At 38.0% G+C, this 23,362-nt stretch overlaps 1 protein-coding gene across 2 annotated transcripts; it reads left to right on the forward strand.

The window, feature by feature from the left end:
- Nucleotides 1–10,355: 10,355 nt before the first annotated feature.
- Nucleotides 10,356–22,837, forward strand: SYT4 (synaptotagmin 4). Of its 2 annotated transcripts, none has more exons than XM_054810534.1 (4): nt 10,356–10,874; nt 13,706–14,514; nt 16,150–16,270; nt 19,359–22,837. In XM_054810534.1, the coding sequence occupies exons 1-4, from the start codon at nt 10,841–10,843 to the stop codon at nt 19,664–19,666; spliced, it is 1,272 nt and encodes a 423-aa protein (XP_054666509.1). In that variant the 5' UTR covers nt 10,356–10,840; the 3' UTR covers nt 19,667–22,837. The 2 variants fall into 2 exon arrangements, with proteins under 2 accessions (XP_054666509.1, XP_054666507.1); XM_054810532.1 differs by having other exon boundaries at nt 10,358–10,874; nt 13,706–14,520.
- The last annotated feature ends 525 nt before the right edge of the window (nt 22,838–23,362 follow it).

Raw genomic sequence — 23,362 nt, forward strand, 5'->3', positions numbered from 1 at the left:
TCATTAAATGAGCCATGTCCATTTTGACTGTACCAAAGGTCCTGTGGATCAATGTAATTTTATGTAATATTTTAAGGTGTGTAAACACACACAAGACAAGTAAAGTCAGGTACACAGATAACATGAGCTCTAGCATATCTGAATATTGAGTGCTGAGTGTGCTAGATTTGCCAAGAGTCTTTTGTCCAGTTATTGTTTAAATTCCAAGATGGAGTTTTTCTCATTGGCTTACATGAGCATAGGATCTCATTCTGAGAATCTGGTTGAAAATTATTCAGCGAACTTGGGTAAAGTAATAGATATTTCCAATTCTTTCAATTGAATGAGAAAATTCAAAAGTATTATTTGGACTGGTATTTTTACATTGCAAAGTTTAGGAGAACTGGAATCTCCCTATTCAGGAGGTTAGTAAGTGTCAGAGTTGTAATGTAGATGACAGAGTCAAGTATTGGGCATCTTTTGGAAACATGATAGTGGAGGATATTTCCTGTCTGCAGCTTATGAAAATGAAAAAAAAAAAAAGTGTAAACATATTTTCCGCTGTTTCTTATTGAATTAAATGAAATGCATTGTTCCCCTTTTCTAACAATATGTGTCTGCATCTGAGATTATTACCTTCTTACTTCAAAATCTTGTGAGAGAACACACAAGAACTTTGTTTATCCTTTTCAGCAATTCAAATATTGTCTTGACTTCAACATAAAAGGTCTAGACTTTTTTTTTGTTGTTGTGTTGTTTTTGTTTGTGGGTTCGGGGGTTTTTTTTATATTACAGCAGTTGGCTCCTTTAAACCTATCTGCATGAAGCGAACGCTGTATCAAGCATTCTTCATATGCTGAAGACTCTCTAACAAAACCAGCTCCTGAGAAGTGATGCATACCATATTAAGCAGAAATTCAGTGGAGCAGAATTGTAGACGCAGTTTCCCTTTTTGGCTTGTCAGCCACTGCCTGCATCACTATGATATTAACTTTTTCGTCCTTGCTGTCTTATAGAGCAGAGCAACCTCTTTTCCTCTCTTCTTTCATTCCCTCTCCCTCCTTGTACTCTGCTTTTGAATTAGGTTGCAATAAAATTTGTCCAAATTCAGGCTTCAGTTTTTATCCAAACCACATTTCAGAAAATTTTACAGATGTAACGAAGAGTAAATCTTCATTTCCACCTATTGTTGGTTAATATGTGACTCATTTGGATGCATCACTGTACAGGAAGTTCATTCACATATTATAATGGGAAGAAATAGTCATAGAAATAAGGTGAGGGCAGGGAGAATTACCCAGTTTCTGACAGGGCTGAAGAATCAAACTCTTCACCATTTGGCAGATTCATATGGAATAAAAACAAAAGGCTCTGGACTGATCTCTTAAAGGCATCTACTTTACACTTCATAGTACTGATGTAGAGATAATTTGGCTCAGAATTCCTAATACTATATTTACTTAAATTAAAGCACTTCTCATAAATGCTTTTATTTGGATGGAGTGCTTGTTTCTCTTCTACAGTTCCCATTTACTTCTAGTGGAGGGTGTCCCTGCCCGTAGCGCGGTGGTTGGAACTAGATGATCTTTAAGGTCCCTTCCAACCCAAACCGTTCTATGATTCTATGATTCTGCAGTGGTACCAGAAGATCCACCTCACCTTAAAAACATTAGATTTTGCTGACACTGTGTCGTGGTTTTACCCCAGCCGGCAGCTGAGCACCACGCAGCCGCTCGCTCACTCCCCTCCATTGGGATGGGGGAAAGAATTGGAAAAGTTAAAGTGAGAAAACTCGTGGGTTGAGATAAAGACAGTTTAATAGGTAAAGCAAAAGCCACGCGCACAAGCAAAGCAAGAGAAGGAATTCATTCCCCACTTCCCATGGGCAGGCAGGTGTTCAGCCATCTCCAGGAAAACAGGGTTCCATCACGCATAACGGTGACTTGGGAAGACAAACACCATCACTCTGAGCGCCGCCGCCCCCCCCTCCCTCTTCCCCCATGCTCCGTATAAACTGAGCATGACGTCATATGGTATGGAATATCCCCTTGGTCAGTCTGGGTCACCTGTCCTGTCTGTGTCCCCTCCCAACTCCTTGTGCACCCCCAGCCATCCCGCTGGCAGGGCAGTGTGAGAAGCAGAAAAGGCCTTGGCCCTGTGTAAGCACTGCTCAACAATAGGTCCATAGAACAAAAACATCTCTATATTATCAGCACTGTTTCCAGCGCAAATCCAAAACATATCCCCGTAGTAGCTACTATGAAGAAAATTAACCCTCTCTGCTGAAACCAGGACACACTGTGTTTCAATTTCTTACTTTGTGTGTTTCTCTTTCCCAAAGAGCACATGCTGTGCTGGGGAAACATTACTCAGAATAAAGCATAATATATAACAGTATGATATCAGATTTTCAATGAATTTTGGGAGTACTAGATCTTTAAAAACTAAGCTCCACATATTGTAATATTAATATTCATGCTTAAATTGAGGCATGTTAGCCTTAAGGACTTCAGCTAGAACTTCCACATGTGATGAAGACACTCAACAAATGCAGAATATTTGGGATCAAGTAGTTACCTCTAGAGCTGGATTTTTACAGGCTGGTGGTTTTGGTTGTTGGTTGTTTTTTTTTTGTATGTGGGGTTTTTTTTTAAATTTTTATTTTTATTTGCTTTAAAAATACCCCAAGAAACAACTTTTTAGAATCTCTCTCCTTCCCTTTGTCTCTTATTTACTGTGACTCCAGTTTCCTTAGTCCTATGTGTGTCTCAGTGCATGTGCATACATAACAGTAATATTTCTACAATTAAACTCTGCAACTGTTAACAGTAATACCTTTGCTTAATTCTACATTATAATCCTTGATGTCCAAAGAGCAGCCTTAAGAAAAAAGTGTCATATAACACATTAGATGTCCTTGGTAAATCCTTCTATAGTGCAGAGTCTTTAGTCTGAGCTTTAGAGAATTTCTCTACTGTGTGAGCCTCAAGTTCATACTGAGCTCGTCAAGCCTGAGTTCATACTGAACTTCCTACTGGAATGAAGCATTTGTACATGTAATATTCAGCTGCCATAGATACTGTGCTAAAACACTGCTTGGAAGGAAGATGAGAAAGTAGTCCTCCATCTTTAGTGGAATACTTTAACCACTACATGCAGATTGCGTATTTATTTTCTGCCTCAGTACATTGTTACATTGGAAAAATGTCAGTAGGTCCATTTCTTCCTTTAAAGAGTGATGCTTAGGATATTCCTACAAGAAATAAAAGCACAGGAAAGACTTGAACCTGTTTATGAACTTTCTAATGGAATGCTGTAATTTCTGGTGTCCTCAAAGAAAATAAGTCTTTTTAGAGACTTTATCCTGGTGCCTGCTCCATCAAGCACATCTGGAGAATAGATACAAAACAGGTGAGCAAGGTGAAGAAATGAACTAGATATTTGGCTTCTTCACATACCATGGTAAGTATTCTTGAGTATGACCAGAAAATAAAACATTTTATAGGAACTCATTATTGCTCTAAGGTTTCTTAAGATATTCCCAATCTTAAATTCAGCAGTAATTTCAAGGTTTGAATTTTAGATTAAAGTTCATAAAAATGGAGTTAGGTGTGGCTCAAGCACCTAAATTCTCATTTTGGCATAGTTCTCAGTCCTTATATTTATTAATTAAAACCAAACCAAAACAAACCAAACCATAAAAATCATAGAATTGTAGAATCATAGACTGGTTTGGGTTGGAAGGGACCTCAAAGATAATCCAGTTCCAACTCCACCCCACCCGCCCCCCATGGGCAGGGACACCCTCCACTAGACCACATTGCCCAAAGCCCCATCCAACCTGGCCTTGAACACTTCCAGGGATGGGGCCTCCACAGCTTCTCTGGACAACCTCTTCCAGTGTCTCACCACCCTCATGGTGAAGAACATTTTTTCTAATGTCTAATTTATATCTACCCTCCTTCAGCTTAAGGCCATTATGCTTTGTGCTATTGCAACAGGTCCTACTAAAAAAATTGTCCTCATCTTTCTTATAAGCTCTCTTTATGTATTGAAAGACCATAATAAAATCTCCTCAGAGCCTTCTCCAGGCCAAACAAGCCCAACTCCCTCAGCCTGTTCTCATAGGAGAGGTGCTCCAGCCCTCCAATCAGCTTTGTGGCCTCCTCTGGACTCGCCCCAACAGCTCCATGTCTCTCCTGCACTGGAGCCCCCAGAGCTGGACGCAGTACTCCAGGTGGGGTCTCACAAGAGCAGAGTAGAGGGGCAGAATCACCTCCCTCGACCTGCTGGTCACACCTCTTTTGATGCAGCCCAGGACACAGTTGGCTTTCTGGGCTGCAAGCGCACACTGCCGGCTCATGTTGAGCTTTTCATCAACCAACGCCACCAAGTCCTTCTCCTCAGGGCTGCTCCCAATCCATCTCTTCCCAGCCTGTAGCTGTGCGTATGATTGCCCCGACCCATGTGCAGGACTTTGCACTTGGCCTTGTTGAACTGCGTGAGGTTCGCATGAGCCCATGTCTCCAACCTGTCAAGGTTCTTCTGGAAGGCATCCCTTCCCTCCAGAATGTCAATCACACCACACAACTTGGTGTCATTGACTGACTTGCTGAGGGTGTACTCAATCACATTGCCAATGTTGCCAACAGAGATGTTAAACAGCATTGGTCCCAATATCAGCCCTGAGGAATGCCACTCATCACTAGGCAACAAAGGCCTGTCTAAAGAAGTCTGAATTAATTAGGTAAGAAATTCAAATTAATTTGAACCTTCTAATACCATCACACTGCTCTAAAATCTCAGCCTAATTCCTAATTCTTTATTTGAGTTATACTTTAACTGCTAATGCTAAGCAAAAAGCAAATGAGATTCCTGATATAAGTAAGGTTCTGATTCCGTTTCCTATTTTCAGCATTGTTGGTATCAAAACCTATGCTTGAAGAGGAAATAAAATTGCCTTTTCCTCAACAGGCAGTGGCTATCAGGATGAAAGTGCATTCTATCTCCTGAGGTATCTATAGCCCTGGCTGAAAGTGTAAGAGTTGTTCTGTCTCACCTGGATTGCAGAGCCTGTAAAATATATACAGACAGTGTAATTTTACCAGCTCACACACACTACCATTCATGAACCTTAACATGTTAAAACCAGTAGAATATAGCTGTTATTGAAATAAAACTGTCACCTGAAGTGATACATTACCTGGAAAAATTTATCTTAAAAATAAAGAAAAAAGGTAAGAAATATCATAGGAATTATTAGTATCTGCTACCTCCAAAACCAAAATCTGCTTCTTGATATCTTAGTACAGAAATATACCTGTAACGCCCAAAGAGCTGACCTGCAGACACTTTGGAAAGATAATACATACCAGTACATACAGACTGAAATCACCCTGGAGCCTTTGATTGCAACAGTGAGGACTATTTATTTTCCCCCTCCTCAGCCACTGTGTGAAGTTGCAGGGAGGTTCTACCATGAAAACAAGGAAAACAAAATATACATCATTGTGTACTTAACAAAAGATTGTGCAAGCTGCCCCAAATTCTGAAGGGACAGTGATATTTCTCATGCTTGGAAGAACCTTGTCATCAGACAACCAATGATGCTTCCTTAATATAAACATCACCACTGAACTACTGAAATGGTATCCTTCACCCAATCTTACCATCTCATCAAGACACTGATCTACACAGTGTCACTATAGAGAAGAAAAATACTTGATTTAAATTTTTCTTTTAAAATGAGAAATGCAATAGCAACTTTAGACACCTCACCCAACACTAGGAATGGAGGTCAACCCTAAACCTGGCATACCAAACTTCATGTCTGTATGTGCAATAGGTGTTCTAAATTCGCACTATAGAAAAGAAGAGTCTGGTGAATACAGCCAATGGAGTCAAGAGAAAGGTTCTGCTCAGCCTAAAGCTGGTCCCTTCAGCATGACTCAATTTCATGTTTAAAACATTAATTTAGACTTCTACACACCTGTAGATGAGCTAAGAAATTTATTCTGTTGCTTAAATGACGTTATATAATGACATTTGAGGCTGCTTAGCTAGACCAACCACTCTAGCAGGCAGCTGTACCTCACCTTCAGCTGCTGTTCCAGATTTGAACAGGTCTCCTGTTCATCCTGTCTTATATCCATTAGTTCTGTATGGATGTTTAGGGCTTTTCAGTGACTCCAGACACATGTTCAGAGGCAATTCACCCAAATCCCAGAGTAAGAAAAATTCACCTCTAGATTTGTAGGCCTGAAATTAGATGCCTAGATATGGCTTATGAGCTAGAAGATGACTCAGTTACCTAAATCCATATCTTTTGTGCCATTTCAGGAACTCTGAGGTATCTGATGTATTCACATGGAACTGGTAATTGCAGCCCAGAAAATGTACACTGTTCTGCAGCAGAAACTGGAGGTCATGCTGAAATATTTCATGTAGTACTGGACATTGAAATGTGTGAAGCTGAATTCAGTCACAACCTAGGGAGAAACAGTAAGTCTATAAGGCCAATTAGGCAGCAGGCTGAGTCTTCATGTGACAAGTCCACGCTTGTGAGTGTGTGTGGCACCCAAAGACACGCCTTTAGGCATTTAAGGAGTGTCAAAGGCTGAGAGATGAGACAGGGAGGGATGCTGGCCCCATTTCCACTGTCTAATTGTAGAGCTAACTGAAGAGGAAATTAAGTAGAGTGTAACTACCCAAAACCTAGATCCCTTTGAAGCTGTTTGACTTACAGAAGCATTGAATGCTCTGCGCTTCCAAAAATCAGGGAATGATACCTGTGTTCTAGCTGAGGTTTTATTTTTCAAGCATAGTTGGAGGGCTTGATTTTCATAGGTGCTGAATAGTATTAATTAATGTCTGTAGTTTGGCACCTGGCAATGGCAAAACTCAAAATTAGGTGTTATTTTTGAAAATGTGAAATTCTGCCTTTAAGCTCCAGGGAAACATTTCACAAAGATGGAAAGGGGCTGTTTCACCAGCTTCACCTCGTACATATAAATGACTGAGTTTTTTTTAAAATTTTGGTTGACTTTTGGGGCGAAGAGAAGGGAGATCTTGTTTGGAATAATTTTATTATTTTTTTTTCTTTTTTAAGGGGTAGAGAATTGGGTGTTCTTCACACACATGTTTTGGGATCTGAAGAAGGGTGACAGTTCATTTGCAGGTGGTGGATCACCTTTTCCAGCCCCATATGCTTATTTGAGGACTATCTGCTTTGGGAAGTATATGGACTCTGTCGCTTAGCAACCACCCTCCCTCTTCTTGGAGTAGCAGGAGGATGCTCTGCGCATGCATGTGTACCAGTAATCTCATTTCAGACCACAGAAGGCCTTGTTGTGGTACAGTCAGCCTGATCTTATAAAGAGATATTTTGCAGATGATCAATCCATTTCAACTCAGTGCAGACAAAATCTGAACCAGCTCCTTTTAATGTTCTGTCTCTGAGCTGAAAGTATTCGAGATCATTGTATCTTATTTTCTGGGAAAATTTAGAGAATATTACATTGGCAGTGAGTTCCTAATCTAAGTTTTTACTGAATTCTCTTGCAAACTGTGTGAAGTTTTGCTGAAGTATTCAGGATGTTTTGTTAGAACAGAGGGAAATGTGAAGAATGTATAGCCACAAAACTGGAGAGTCATTACTGTTATGTGGGACTGAACTGAAAGATAGTCACTTAATTGGTTAAGAAACACACAGGGCTCATGTGATGATTTTTCCCTCTGGCTACTTGTCAGAAGTGTAATGCAGCAGCAGTGAGCTGGTTATGTATCTTTGTGTTTGTACTACCTACATGGGTGTACGCTAGTCATCCGGTGCTGACGGGTCTAAGACGTACACTAGATGGTGCTTGCACAACACAGGGAGCAAAAAGTGCGTCTGTCTCAAGATGTGTCAGCAAGTCAATGCTCCACCTCCTCCTCCAGTATTTTCTGTGATGTGCACTCTGCTCCATTAAGTGGAGTCACATAATTAAATACAGAAAATTCACCAGTGATGTAAAAAAAATGGTTATTTGCTGTTTCAGTGACCAATCAAATAAAGAGATAAAAGCACTCATTTACATATCTGTATACATGTTTATGCATGTGTATGTATATACAAAGTCTTGGTAACTCCAAGTTTCTAAAGACAGAGATCTGGTATTGTAAAACCTTTTCTATATCACTTTGATGAGCTACACATGCACAGAACTGAGATGAAAGGAAGGGCTCTTTTGTATTTGTACAGCACCCAGCACTATATAGGTGTCAACTAGTCTCTAAAATAAACTACCAGGAATTTTGCAAAAGGAGAAGAAAATAAAGGAAAAAAAGGAGGATACGTATCTTTCCTATTTCATCAGCATTGACACAGAAAATAAAAAGAAAAAAGAAAACCCAGAATGCTGAAGGAATTTATCTCCCTGCGCTATATAAAAGCATATAAATTGTGCAAAAGCTTTTTATATATCCTTGGGACACTGGAGAAACTAAAGGGAAAAAACCCCGAATCAATCATTGTTATATTTCTATGTGCTCCATAAATTTTGTATATATCAACAAAGAATGTCCTGGATTTCATTCAAAATAAAAATAAAAAGCTTCACAAATTATTGACAATAATTCAAGTGTCAACATAATATATATGCTCACCGTATCCCAGCTCATATAGGCTAAACACACTACCAAGATATACCATATATTGATTCTTGGTCTATTGTTTTTAAAGTCCAGGCATAATAACAGCTTACAATAGTTTAACATCCCAATTAAACATGTTTAATTCTAAATTTCTTTAAAGATCTTTTTTATTTCAGTCATGTCTGGAGGCTCATATACCTGGAATGTGGTTTAAAATCAAATGTAATTGCTTTCAATGCATGCACATTTTGAGCAAGGCTTGAGTTTGGACAGAGAAAGGGAAGTGGATATCAGGGCTGGGCGGTGGGAGGACTGCCAGAAAGAAGAGAGAAGTTGAGCCAGATTTGCTTGGATTGCTGCCAACATGTGAACCCAAACATCCCAAATCAAACTGTGCTGCCAAAACACAAAGAAGAGCTAAACAATGGTTTCTGCAGTCTTCTAATACCTAAGTTAATTGTAGTCCAGGTGTTTGTAAGAGGAACAGTGGTGGCAAGCTACTCTCTGTGGTTTATTAAATAGGATGGGATGTAATGAAGATTGGGGTAGTGGATACAACTTTTCCTCGAAGAGCTGTGCAGGTGTATACCAAGGCCAAGTTGCTGAAGGTGTAACAGAAGCAGATAAGCATAAATATTATTAATCAATAGGTTTTCAACACTCGGGCTAAGCCAGGCACTTCATTCAGCTGTGTTTTGACACTAGTTGATTCCTTGGCCTTCCTGTTTTAATTTTTCTGAAATACAAGGAGCTTCACTGGCGTCACCGTGATGCAAGAACATGCTTTAAAGTGGGCCAAGACTTACTAGCTTCCAAGTGGCTCATCATGGAGCATGGTCATGCCAGACTATGCCTGCATCTGGATTTTGTTATTTAGAAAAGCAACAACACCTGTTTCCCATTTATGCAGCAGAATTAGCAGTTGGGCTCCAAACTTGGCTGATATGATTCTTTCTGAATCCAGGAGGAGTCAGATGCCAGGTGCTGACTTTTGCAGCTCTGTTGCACCAGGATTTATCCTGGGTTATTATACACTGTAGCAGTTCTAGTTACAGGCAGCCCTGCTTTCTCGTTCTGTTTCTCCCCTTTCCTCCTGCCTATCTGCCTCCCCCCACCATATTCTCAGTCCAGATTAGGAGACAGACATTTAAACCTGGCAAAATCCAGGGTTATCTAGGCAGATCCAGCTCTTTCCTAGACCTACAAGAAGGTCAAGAGGAGAAGAGATATATTTCCAAAGTGGGGGCTGAGTGCTTTTGTGGGTGTGGATGGTGGGAAGAAGCAGGGAAGAGGGACAGGGAGAAGGCACATTGGGCGTTTTCATGATTCAAATCCAGTAAGTGTATCACATCAGTCATGGGAGAAAAGTGTTCCTTGCAGTGGGAGCCAAGGTGTCTGGACCATCTAAGCTGGCATCTCCTTCACATTGTCGTAGCCTGTCCAGCTGACAGATAAATAAGCAAATAAATAAATGTTACCCCATTAAAACAGACATACCCGTGTATTACACAACATGCACCGAATCACAGACATTAGCATTTCACTGTTTGTGTCCGAGGGAGTGTGGGAGCTCATATCCTGCAGCAGGGCAGTTAAAATAATCGATGAGTGCGTGTTCAATCCCCAGGAAGGGGGGGGGGGGGGGGGGATGGGGGAAAGGAAAGAAGGGAGGGAGAGAGAGGGAGGGAGGGAGGGTGTGGTGGTTGGGGAGGGGGGGATGGGAGGTGGGAAAGGTGCTGATTTCAGCCCTGTAGCGTCAGGATTGCGTCAATTTGGGTTTCAACCACGTCTTCAGTCTCGGAGCGGAGCTACTCAGAAGAGCCAAAACAGGAAGGGGGTTGCAAATCAGTGTGCAAAGGGGAGGATCGAAGCTTCCCCTCCCCCCTTTCCTCCAGCCCCCTCGCAGCCTCCTCCTCCACCTTCCCCACCGCTCGTGTCTCCGGGTTTTGGGGGTTTTTTGTTGTTATTATTTTCTTTCTTTTAAAAAAAACAACAACCAAAAACAAAACAAAAAACCCCAAACAACACGCTGGAAAAGACGGTTGCCCGGGCGCTGTGAGAGCGGAGAGCCGGGAGACAGCAGGGCAGCGCGTTCGGCGCCCCGGGCAGGTCGCTCTGTAACGGGGGAGGCAGCTCCCTATCCCGGACGGCGGCTTCCGCACCCCGGACGGCTGCTCCAGCACCGCGGACAGCGGCTCCAGCACCGCGGACAGCGCACGCCGCCAACATGGCTCCGATCGCGGCCAGCCGCCAGCAGTTCGGTAAGCGCGTCCCGGCCCCAACTCCCAGCCCGCGGGGCTGGGGGCTGCTCCCCTCCCCAGGCGGAGTGCACGCAGGCAGCTTCTGCCGAGACACCCAGAGCCTCCCAGCACGCAGCTTGTTGAGAAGAACCTGATTTTCCCCAGTTCTCTTCGATCTCAGAAGTTGTGTGAATCTATTTTCTTTCCCTTCTCTCTCTCTCTCTTCTTTCCTCCCTAACCTGTTCCCCTCGGTAAAGCACCAGGAGAGATAAGAGGTTTGTGTAGATGCGTTTTCAGCTAGGAGAGGTTTGGGCTTGTTTTCTCTGTCTTGATTAAAGTAGTGTGGCTTCAGAGTTAAATGATGTAAATGCATCCTGTGCCACAGAGAAAATCTTTGCTCAAGCCATTCTTGGAATAATTGCCTTTTTTTTTTTTTTTTTTTTTCCTTGTTGTAGAGAAAGATTTGTCAACTGTTAGTTAAAGTGAAAAGTAGTCTTGTAAAGGACATTGCTAGGAAGATGAAAATACAGGATCCCAGTGTTTTTAGCTGAACAGCTGCATCTTGATCAGTCTGGGTTCACTGAGAATAGCAATGATAACAATGAACTTTTCAGTTGTGTCATTTCCATGGACTGGATGTAGGATGATTAACTATGACACCAGAAGTTTCAGAAACAGTCATGTATGTGTACTTATAAAATAGTACATAAATAGCTTTATTCAGAAAAGCACTAAGTGGAAATGTTTCTCAACTCTGCTTTACAAATATTGACTTTAGTCTAGATTATATTTGCTTTGGCAGTGTTATTTTTTCAAGGATCACTCCAATGACTTAAGTGAAGTGACTCCAGATTGATATCATGTAACTGAAATAATAACTTCTCCAAGGATCAATAGGTGATATTTTCTATTAATTCACCACCTTGAATGTTAACCAATTGATTTACATTATGACAACAACAAGAAATTCAGGTTGCAACATAATTAGTTTTAGATATAAAACAATTTTAGTTACCATTTTACCTTCTTTCCTACCCCACCCACTTGATGTTTCTAACCACATTTGTGACATCATGCTTACTTAATTATTTATTTAAGGAAGATAATTAGTATCTTAAACACAAAATTGATTTTACCACTGCTTTGAGTAGTTGTAAAATTAAAATATAGCATAATTTCCATTACTATAAAAGTCTGTCATCACATGTAAAATTATTGTAAATGTACAAATAATTCTTAAAAGCTATTAAAGTATTCTGACTAGTTTTCAATGACTTCTGGATTTCTACCTTTACACCATGTATGTTTATTTTTCTGCAGCTCAGGGAATTCTTGAAACTCAGAGTCACGTGCTTAACTTAGAAAAAAATACTTTTTGTTTTTTTATATAAATTTTAGTCATTTCATTAAGTTCTTACAATTAAGTATGTAGACTGATACAGCTTGTAGGCAAAGGAAAAGTGACATTAATATGGTCAGAAGAAATTAATAACCAGGCCTGATCCTTTCTGTGCTGGAACATTATGTCCTACTTTGCTCTGATAGTATTGTTGTGGATTTTTTTTTAAATCATCCTACTAAAACCCAAAGGTATAGTGGCGGCATATCTATCTGGCCAGCTTTTACCTGGATGAAGCTGATTTAGTAACACATAGAGGGAGATAGTTTTGCTTTTCTCATTCGAAATGATCTGCTAATCATTTGAGAGAGAACCAGAACTGTTACACAATTGCCTTTATGCGTAAACAATGTCATGCCATTAATATTCTACTAGTTTTCCACTGTTGCAGGGAATAAAGATTAAGCTCTGATTGTTACATTGTGGGAAGCTTAAACTCACTTAGTAATGTTACTTATGGGCAAAATTGGATTTCCAATTAGTGGTGCTCATTTGCCCCTTCGATGCATGCTTTGAAGGGCTAATGATACTCTATATGTAACTAATGTATCCACATGACAACTGAGGTTGTAATACTTGCTCAGTTTTCTCTTTATTCAGTTTGAAGTGTAAGATTTGTATTAAGATAGAAGACAATTATGTTTTAATGTTTTTATTACGTACTCCTAAAAAGTAGTGACCCTTCCTGTAAACTCCCCATAGCTTTGATTCATAGTGTATTAAATGCAAAGGTTAGTGGTTATCAATGACACACTTAATAGTTTTTTTCAGCTTTGGACTCACATGTGACTGTCCAATGTCACATCCATCTAGAAAAGACACTTGGTATATAATTATTCTAAATTTTCTTGATAGACTTCCTTCTGCAAAGTATTGAAAATCCCATTGAAATTGTTGAGTGTTATAACCTCCAATTAAACTCAGTTCTTTCAAGAGATACCTCCAGGCATTTATGGGATCGTACCATAAAAATGAGTTAATTGAGTGTACAAAGTATTCTAGGAAGCAGTGTGAAAAGCAGACGACGTATCTATAAGTAATGCATATTTCAGAATCTGTTTTATCTAACCAACAAAGCTCTATAAACTTAAAGCTGAAACCTTCTGAGAGCTGGCATTACTCATAGATATATAAACTCAGAAACGACGTACAGAGCGATGAGATAGTCGAGCAATTACTAATGGTTATTACTATTAGGATGAGAATAGTATTTTCCTCCCAAACACTCTGTGTATGGAAAAATACTAACATAAAGAGCGTGCCTTAGCGTGGAACTACACATTCATGCCTGCAGATGGCGAGCAATATGTACAATGCAAAGCACTTTCAGTCTGTCGATCCTGCTGCTATTATGATCTCATATCTGTTTTACTAAATTATTACTTTATTAAATATCACAAAGAGTCCAAGGCATTGCTGCTTATGTGCTTGTTGCTATTTATTTGATTTGCAGATGAAATTCCTACAGTGGTTGGGATCTTTAGTGCATTTGGCCTTGTCTTCTCTGTCTCCCTTTTTGCTTGGATCTGCTGTCAACGTAAATCTTCCAAATCCAATAAGACCCCTCCATATAAGTTTGTCCATGTGCTGAAGGGGGTTGATATTTACCCTGAGAATCTCAACAGTAAGAAGAAGTTTGGAGCAGATGATAAAAGTGAAGCAAAGAACAAATCAGCGATGCCAAAGAATTCTCTCCATCTTGACCTGGAGAAGAGAGATCTAAATGGCAACTTCCCCAAAACAACCCCTAAAATCCAGAGCTCTCCAGATCCTGAAAATTTGTCTCCTAAGCACTTTGTAGAAAGGAAGAAAGATTCAGTATCCCCTGATAGTTTAAAATCCATCACTTCCCTATCATCTGAAGATAAACAAGACAAGTTAGGAAATCTCTATTTCTCCTTAGAGTACAACTTTGAGAAAAAGGCATTTGTAGTGAACATCAAAGAAGCACGTGGGTTGCCAGCAATGGATGAACAGTCAATGACTTCTGATCCCTACATCAAAATGACAATCCTGCCTGAGAAAAAGCACAAGGTGAAAACCAGAGTGCTGAGAAAAACCTTAGATCCAGCTTTCGATGAGACCTTCACATTTTATGGGATCCCCTATAGCCAGATTCAAGATTTAACACTTCACTTTATAATCTTGAGCTTTGACAGGTTTTCCAGAGATGATGTCATTGGAGAAGTCCTCATTCCCCTCGCAGGAATTGAATTGTCAGAAGGAAGGCTGCTAATGGACAGAGAGATCATCAAAAGAAATGTTAGGGTAACATATTTTTTATTTCAACTTTAAAAGTATTGTGCTAGTGTTAGCTATGATTCTTGTGTAATGCTGCTAGCATCTTGGAAAGAAAAGGGAACAAGCTCATCATGCAAGTCATGGAGACGCTTTCATAATGGCAGTATGAGGAAGCAATTACACAAATGTAATAAAAGTACATTTCAATGACCATGTTGCAAGAAATTGCTAATGCCCTAAAATCTACCTGCTTATTCAGCTGGTCCAGAAGGTTTGAGTGGACCCATTTACATTAGGTCAAGAGGCCTCAATCCACATTAATTTTCTTTAAAGGGAAAGAATGCAAAGATTTATATACTATTCCCCTTCTCCTACCTCCCCTCTTCTGTTTGAAATTGTTCTTTCTTAAAGGTTATTGAAGTCAATGTATATCTTTTACTTCAACTACATGGCTTTTATAGCAGATTCTTAAAGAATGCAGGTAGTCTTTAGTCAAGGAACTGGAACCTGTTAAGAGACTGTATTGTTGATGCAGTAGTATGTTCTTACTCTTCAGTGCTGTTACTACCTTTTGTCTCAAGAACTGTGACAGAGGCTGCAGTTCTACTAAGGATGGTAAGACACGAGGGAGAAGCCAAAGCCTTACCAAAGTCCATGGCAAAACACACTGACTTTACTGGGCTAAAAATATTTCATACCATTTTGTCTCATTTCAGAATGTAAAGATCATTTCAATGATTTAAATTGCCAGCCAGGGTTAAACCACACGACCATCACAGCTGAACCACAGAAATGCACATGCATCACTACACATCTCTTAATCTCTACTAAGGAAGTGGAATGCGTATTGACTTTCAAGTTGATTGTTTTCAAACAGCAAGCATGCTGCCAAATCAAATAAATGTCTACTAGACAACATACCTATAACTAATAATATTATTTTGCAATTCTATTGATATAATACAACAACTATAACTATGTCACTGATATTTTGTTGATAAATTATTGGGTTTTCTGGTATATAAGTTATTATTTTTGCTTGTTTCCCTTGCATTCATCCTTTCTGTGAAATAAACTACTCCTGCAAATTCAAATCTAATAATCATAGAGAAAGTCTTTGATCTCATTTTTATTTCTTGTATATTATACTACTTTAGAAAGTGTCAGATATGAAATTTCACTAACTGTTTGAATCCTTCCTGTGTAAAAACATTTTACTGAAGAGGGGTTTTTTTTTGGTTTTTGGTGGTTTTTTTTTAATATGCCTTTGTTCAATTCTTATTTTTCAATATATATTTTACAGAATTTTATTTTGCTTAAGAACTTTTTCGTTCACTGAGATTTTTTTCTCAGGATGTAGGATTTCATTTCTAATCTCTGAAGCTAATGATGTCAGGTCAACCTATATTTCCACGTATTATTCATTTTTGTTCAGTCTAATAACAAACCATAAGAAGAGTTATACAACTACAATAGAGGGAAATTGTATTTGCTGTGTAAAGCAGCATAGCTCCATAAGTTACATATATCCTTTTATACCATTTCAGAACATATAGTTATGTGACATTTCATAAATCTTCTTAATTCTGGTTTAAAGCTTGGTCAATATAATTGCTCGTAAATAGTCTTATTTGTTTCTTTCTTTCATTTCCTCAGAAATCATCTGGGCGTGGAGAATTACTGGTCTCTCTCTGTTATCAGTCTACAACAAACACGCTCACTGTGGTTGTTTTAAAAGCCAGGCACCTACCTAAATCTGATGTGTCAGGATTATCAGGTAATGGTTTTACTAATGAATATGACCTAAGAATATAAAACAGACAGAAGAGAGCTGAAATGTGGCATTTCATAGACTAAAAATATCCCCTAAATGCAGAAATGGTGTCTCTATTCTTTGCAGCCTATTCATTTTATTCATATCTAGGTCAATGCTTTATTTTCCAAGATATGTATTTTATAAATTTGTTCTTCAATCACATGTTAAAAAAACATGACATCTGTTAACAGTGGAAACCAATGAGTTTCGTGATTGTCTTGAACAGAACCCATCTGCCATAAGTATGAGATGTTGTTTGCAGATAAAAAAGCTTTTATTTATGACTGAAAAAATCAGTTTATTTATACAAGATCAGTATTGAGTGAGAATATCATATGGTTTATTTCAGCTTAGCATCAAGAAAAGCAACCAGTTACATCTGTGCAGAATTTGGCCCACTGAGCACTAACATTTATTTGGCAAAGTGAAAAGGTGAACTGTGCCAGTGTTGGAAGCAGGTTGTGACATAATACCCATGCTTTATAATGAGCTGTACTTTGGGTGCACTAAGGAGGAGCAGTTTTTGCACTCCCTTCTCCTGGTCTTGTTATGCCATTTTGCATTCAGTGGAACCTCCTTTGAAGCCAATACTAGAACTGGACGTAGATGTACATTAATGCTAGATAACAGAATAAAATTTAATGTACTGTGTAGTAAGGATAAGACAACCACAGAAAAAGAACAGTACACAACAAAGGAATATACAAAGAGTAGCACATCTGCTGTTGATTCTGTATAGGACTGGGAGTCTTTCATTTTTACAGGAGTTTGTTGAAAGAAGCAGAAGAAGTAGCAACTTTGGGAACCACTGAATCATAATTACTACAGCAAATAATACAGTCTTTCTACTTCTCATACCAAGAAATACTGCAATTTACCTAGAGAGCTAACCCATCCTGGATCCAATAAAACAAAGCTATAGATTAGTCCCATTTACATGGTGGAGTTCCATTGAAATCTTCCTTCTGATCTCAATTTTATTCACATATCATAAGGAGAAAAGATATAAAAAATGGAACCCAACAGTTTACTCCACTATAAGAGAACATACATTTTTTTGATAATCAACCCCAAAGTCACAGCAGATAATGGAAGTTTCATGAAGACATGACAGAAAGCTGATCTCAACAGACAAAGTCTGGCTGAGGTTCACCCAGGTGGGAAAATAACTTGAAAACAAAAGCTCTCCTAGTCCCAGCAGCCACCTGGACCCTATAGCACATCCAGACTATGCATTTGTTTACTGTACCTCTTATGAATAAAGCTATAAATTCTGTTTGCTCTTTCTGCTTCCTTCAGTACAACCTTGCTAACTATAATAGGAATGTTATCTTTCTGAGAGATACAGGCATCCATGCTACACCTGGACACCTAGTTCATTTAGACAGTTCTTCATTATTTGCTGTTCATCAGAAAAGCCAGGTTCAATAGATGTTTGGTTATCAGTAGCATACTGCACTCACAATAGTCCTTATTTCCTCTGTGACTTTCCCCTCAGCCAAAATAAATCTTGGACAAATAGGAAGGTGAAATGGTGTTCCTATGGGGTCAACTAAACAAATGCATAAATCAAACTCTTTAGAAAGATGGGAATTTTTTTACTCAGAAGCTGTTCCATTCCTATAACCTCCTTGGTTTCCTCTATTGCTGGTGTTGAGGTCTCCTAATAGACCTAATAAAATCAGGAGGAACATTCTAGCCATATCTAGTAGATGGTCAGAAGTAACAGTCAGAAATTGTCCTTTAAACAGAAGTGAACAACAGTGTAAATCCACTGATGGATACTGAATTTGATATTATTAATGCTTCCATAGCATATATACATTCCAAAGCCAATGAACATTTAAATTATATTAAACCCTATTTTTAAGATGTTGATTATAGTGATAGAGTATGAAAGTGAAGATGTATTCTGTCATACCTTACACCTGTTAAACTATTGTTAGTTCAAAGAAACAAAAAACCTTTTCACCATCCAACCATTTCAGTCTGATAACTTTGGCATAGCATTTCTAAATATGGTTCATTTTTAATTTTACTTTTTTAAAAAAGTGTTCAACTATTCTTGATATTTATTAACTGATTGCTTACATAGACTATCTTGTTTGACTGCGTTCAGTAGAAAGGATTTTGTATTGCGTCTTTGCACCATGAGAATTTGGAAAAAGTCCCACATTTGCATTGAAATAAATGCCAAGGTACTTGAAAGGGATTTTTAAAACATTCTCTATAATTCCTCTGAAGGAGGAATCTAGCCATTGTTGAAGACATTAGCAAAGGAATCTAGCAACAGTTGAATAATTACGGAGAATGCAAACACTCAAAGTTAGTTGACAGCTAAAAATATGCACATTTTCCCTTCCCTTCTTCAACAGTAGTACAGCACAGACATAAAGTCAAGTACATATCTTAGCAAGAAATGTAGCTTTACATTTAAAGTTTAGTGTTAAATTTGTTCAATGAAAATTCGTGGGAGTAATTTAATCAAGGTAATTGACTTTGATAGAACCACAAGAGGAATTAATTTGATCCATTCAGCCATTCTCTCAGGACAAGCTTTTTCTCTCCTTTCTGAGGATCTTTTTTGCATCAGTCTTACTAACGTTAATGATTATCCCCTACCAGTAGAACATGTGAAAAGCAGATTTCTGTTACACATAAATACTCAATGATATGTATTTGTCAGGGTCCATTAGAATTTTACTTACTTTCAGACCACCTTTGCATGTATTAAAGACATTATTAGGGTTAATAGACTACAGGGCAGGATTTATCTCATGAAGGAGACACCTGTAGTTGGTCAGATCCTTCACAGCCTAAACTTCACTGACTACCTTGATTACATCCTTTGTAACCATAAAGGGAGCTTAAAGGGACTAATTCAGATGTAAACACAAAAATTGGATGAGATGAATCATCTTTAATAACTTGAAACATCTCCTCATTGTGATGTAATATGGTAAGTTATGAAATTTAGCATTAACTAGATCAAGGAATTTCTAAACGATACTGTTCAATAGCTGATCTGTGCTCTTCCTTTTCATTGCAGACCCTTATGTCAAAGTGAACCTGTACCATGCTAAGAAGAGAATTTCTAAAAAGAAAACCCATGTGAAGAAATGCACCCCCAATGCAGTGTTCAATGAGTTGTTTGTCTTTGACATTCCTTGTGAGGGCCTTGATGATATCAGCATTGAATTTTTGGTTTTAGATTCAGATAGGGGGTCAAGGAATGAGGTCATTGGCCGGTTAACCTTGGGATCTTCAGCAGAAGGAACAGGTGGAGAGCACTGGAAAGAAATTTGTGAATATCCTAGGAGACAAATTGCCAAATGGCATATGTTGTGTGATGGTTAGCAGCTTAGAGGGGGTTGGAGCTTGAAAAATTATATGTATTTCCATAGGCAAGGAGCAGTTTTCTTTCTTTGCTATATATAATTACAGGCTTGTAACTACAAGACTTTTTTGGGGGGTGGGGGAATAAAAACTGGATTGAATTATCAGAACAGAAGGTAACTAAATTTTCACAGTAAATAAAGGAATTTCTATTTCACTAGACTTTAACATAATTGAATTGGATTCATAGTCTTCTGAAGTTTAAATAACCTGAAACTTCTGAAGCACTATAAACTTCAATAAGAACAGACTATGTTTTATGAAGAAGTCACTGGAAACCTTATTAGTACTGTTATATAGATGGAGATAACCTCATTAAAATATATCACTACATCTAAAAAAAAAAAAAAAAAAAACAAAAAAACCACCTGTGGCTTATTGGGGAAAGGGGATGAGTCTGTAAAAGCCATGGGTAATGAGGGTCAGTAGGAGGGGAATTCCTTCTGTCCTACCATCAAAAGCCTTCTTTTATGAAAATTCAATCATTATTTCTAAGTTTTGGTTACTTATACTTTGATCATCCCAAAGACTGAAGAGATTTTCAGCAATTTGCTTTACATATCACATCATGTGCAACTAGTTGTTTTATGTGTGGAAATACTGTATAATTATTTACACTTGGATTTTTTAATTTGTATATATATAACTTGTTTTATTACAGTGATTGAAATAGATACATTCTACAAATCACTGAGCAGGTTAACATACGTTGTTTTGTTAAAAGGGCTCCTTTATGAGTGACTGCACATGTTACAGTATAGCTAGAATTTGGGATTAGATATGCCTTGCATTTTTTTCCTCTAGCAAGGATTACACTTTAAGCATTTCAAGCCATGGGAAAGCATTTCTGTTGAGCTGAGGTAACATCCATGATATTACAGTCAATGACCTTTCACCAATTATATTTTAAGCTATTCAGTAATACATAGAGAAAAGTTGTTTCTTCTTTTGTTTCATTAAAGAACAAACAAAATAATGAGACAGGGGACAAAACCTTATTCTTCTGTTTAACTTCCTGAAGTGTGAGTAATGCCATTACACTCAGTAGGACTACTCCCAGCATACACATTTTAATGCATTTTTAAAATTTTACAGGATAGGAAACTAAGGTCACAGTATAATTTATACAATATTATGTTAGATAAACAATTTGAAAAGTGCATTTCACCTAGATTATATGCATCAATGTCCGTTACTGATTGTACTGAAAATTGGTGGTGGTAAGGGAAAATATATCCTGATTTCATGTTAGTGTGACATTTGTGTGTTTAAACTTAAACTGTGTCAGGCTGGGGGACTATCAAGCGTAACATAAACAAGTATATACATAAAGCATTTAGACCTGTGAAATTTACTCTTGGTCACAACAGATAGATTTTTAGGTTGTCAGAACTGTAGCACAACTATAAACAGATTATTTCCTAAAGTTTGTACACTGATTTCTGGTTTAGAATTGTTTGCAAATATTACTCCTACATCATTTTCAGTTACAATATATAGAGAGAAGAATATAATGATTTAGTTGTTGACATAAGAAGGACTTAAAAAGTGCAAAACAATTTTTGGTATCTTTTCCTATGTCATTTTGTCATGTGTAATCCCAATGAAGTGAATGAGACTATTTGGGAATTAAAGTATTGCTCAATGCAAGTAAAGGTAACAGAATAGGCATGCCAGGTAAAAAAAAAAAAAAAAAAAAAAAAAGAATGTATGTTGGATTTCAAATTGCTTTCATTAAACAACAGACCCAAGTCTTATTCAAAACTCTTGGAGATTCACTGTCGACTTTACCTGTTCTCATATGGCCAAATTAAGTTTGCAGTAGAGGACACTGAAATATGAAATATGCAAGTAGACAAATAGTACTGGAAGAATTCTGATGAGGCTCTTCCAGGTTTTGTTGTTGGTATTTTCTCCAGTTTTTGAGAATGTGTTTGATATAACAGTGTTTATAAAGTTCTGTAGAAGTACATTTTCAAAATAACATAAACATTCTTTTTATGATAATGCTCAATATAAAAAACCTGCGTATTGTATGTACAAAGGAGAAGAATCTTTTTTGCTTCTTTCTTTAGAAAGCTGATTAACTGCTTAAGGGCTAGAGTTTGCCAGCCACATTCAAGCAGAGCTAATCCAAAGCCACCAAGTTGAAGGAAAGATGCCCACAGGCTTCAATGGGGTTTGAAGTGCAATCACAGAGCAAAACTCAACCCAGGAATATCAATGGGACCATGGATAAGGAGAGTCATGATTTGATCTAATGGAGACTAGGAGAGTTTAAGTCAGTACCACACAACCAAACTTTTTACAATTTATGGTAAGGAAAGAACTTTACACTGAAAGTGATTGCATGAAAGAGAGTGGGACAGCTTGTAATTAAAAAATATTGAGGTTTCGTATATTAGCCCACAAATAGTACATTATCTCTAAAAATGAGATGACAGGAGTCATCTGTCTCCAATGGACACAAATTTTGACATTAGGAGAAAAAAATCCACCTTTTTGAATTAATGGTGGGCTGTGACCATGCTTCATTTTGCATCCAACAAGTCATCATCAATTTTTTTTTCAAGTTTCTATAGAAGCTTGAGGGTTAATATTTCTACCAGCTAAATAGCAGTTGTTGTTGGGGATAAAAGGTAGAAATAAGAAAGGGAAACAAAGACATTTTTATTAAATCTAAAAAAACCCTGTAAATAGAATTTTGTTTTTAATTTAAAGCAATGTTTAGCTTGGAAAGTTGAGTAAAGATGAGTTGTAACACATCTGTAAACCAGACAAGACAGGAGCGAATGTAGACCTGTACTGAGATGAGAAATTCTGCTGTTTTATAAAGTATTTAATTTTCATTGTGAATATCTTGAACTCTGTTAAGGATACTGTACTGTATTAAACATGTAAAAAAATTATGTTTGTCTAAGTAGCTTACAAAAGTAGTAACTCCTTGAATGGGAGACTATCCACGTCTGGAGATCTGTCGTAACTAAATTCCTGATTCGTTATGGTGTTGTAACTTAATAGAAGCTATTTGAGAGGAAGCATGGTGTATGAGATTTTGTAAGTTATTCGTGCTGGTTCTGTATGTTGTACCATGTGTGTAAGACAAGAATAAACTGCTGCTTTCGTTCATCCCATCCCAAAACAATTATCCCACCAATGTATCTTTTCCAGAGATTTCTGCTATTGTTTGTATTCATGGTCTACTCTCTCATGCTTCTATCAAACAACATTTGCCTTGCAAAGTCTTCCTCTTCTCATAGAGATGGATTAGACTTGTTCTTCCAAATACTACCTGGGCATATCACGTGTTCTTTATTCATAGCTTCTTGCTGCATACTTACATTTGTCTTGAATTGCACTGTACACTCAGGCTAGAACCTGACACATGAACTGTGACAGAAAATCTGAGCCCTACACAAGCCCTCAAGGGACTGATATTCAGATGTAAATAAGAATGAATTCTAGCATATTAGGTGGAAGAAGTAAAATACAAGTCACATTACTATTGGAATTCTGGTGACATTCAGTTTGTTTTCCAGAAACAAAAATTATCACTTGGACAATCACACTCTACCAGTCTTCCTTTGATGTAAGGAAGTCATGTCAGGCACCAGCTTGTCATGTGAGTCTGGAAGTTAAAGTAGAGAAAGTATTCCT

The sequence above is a fragment of the Grus americana genome, chromosome Z, assembly GCF_028858705.1.
Source record: "Grus americana isolate bGruAme1 chromosome Z, bGruAme1.mat, whole genome shotgun sequence".
Taxonomy (NCBI): Eukaryota; Metazoa; Chordata; class Aves; order Gruiformes; family Gruidae; genus Grus; species Grus americana.

What these genes read in the sequence shown, in the direction of transcription:
- SYT4 (XM_054810532.1), top strand. Translation starts at nt 10,841, where the DNA reads ATGGCTCCGATCGCGGCCAGCCGCCAGCAGTTCG. An exon ending in TCATCAAAAGAAATGTTAGG is followed by an intron (nt 14,521 to 16,149) that starts GTAACATATTTT and finishes TCATTTCCTCAG; the next exon opens with AAATCATCTGGGCGTGGAGA. An exon ending in TGATGTGTCAGGATTATCAG is followed by an intron (nt 16,271 to 19,358) that starts GTAATGGTTTTA and finishes TTTTCATTGCAG; the next exon opens with ACCCTTATGTCAAAGTGAAC.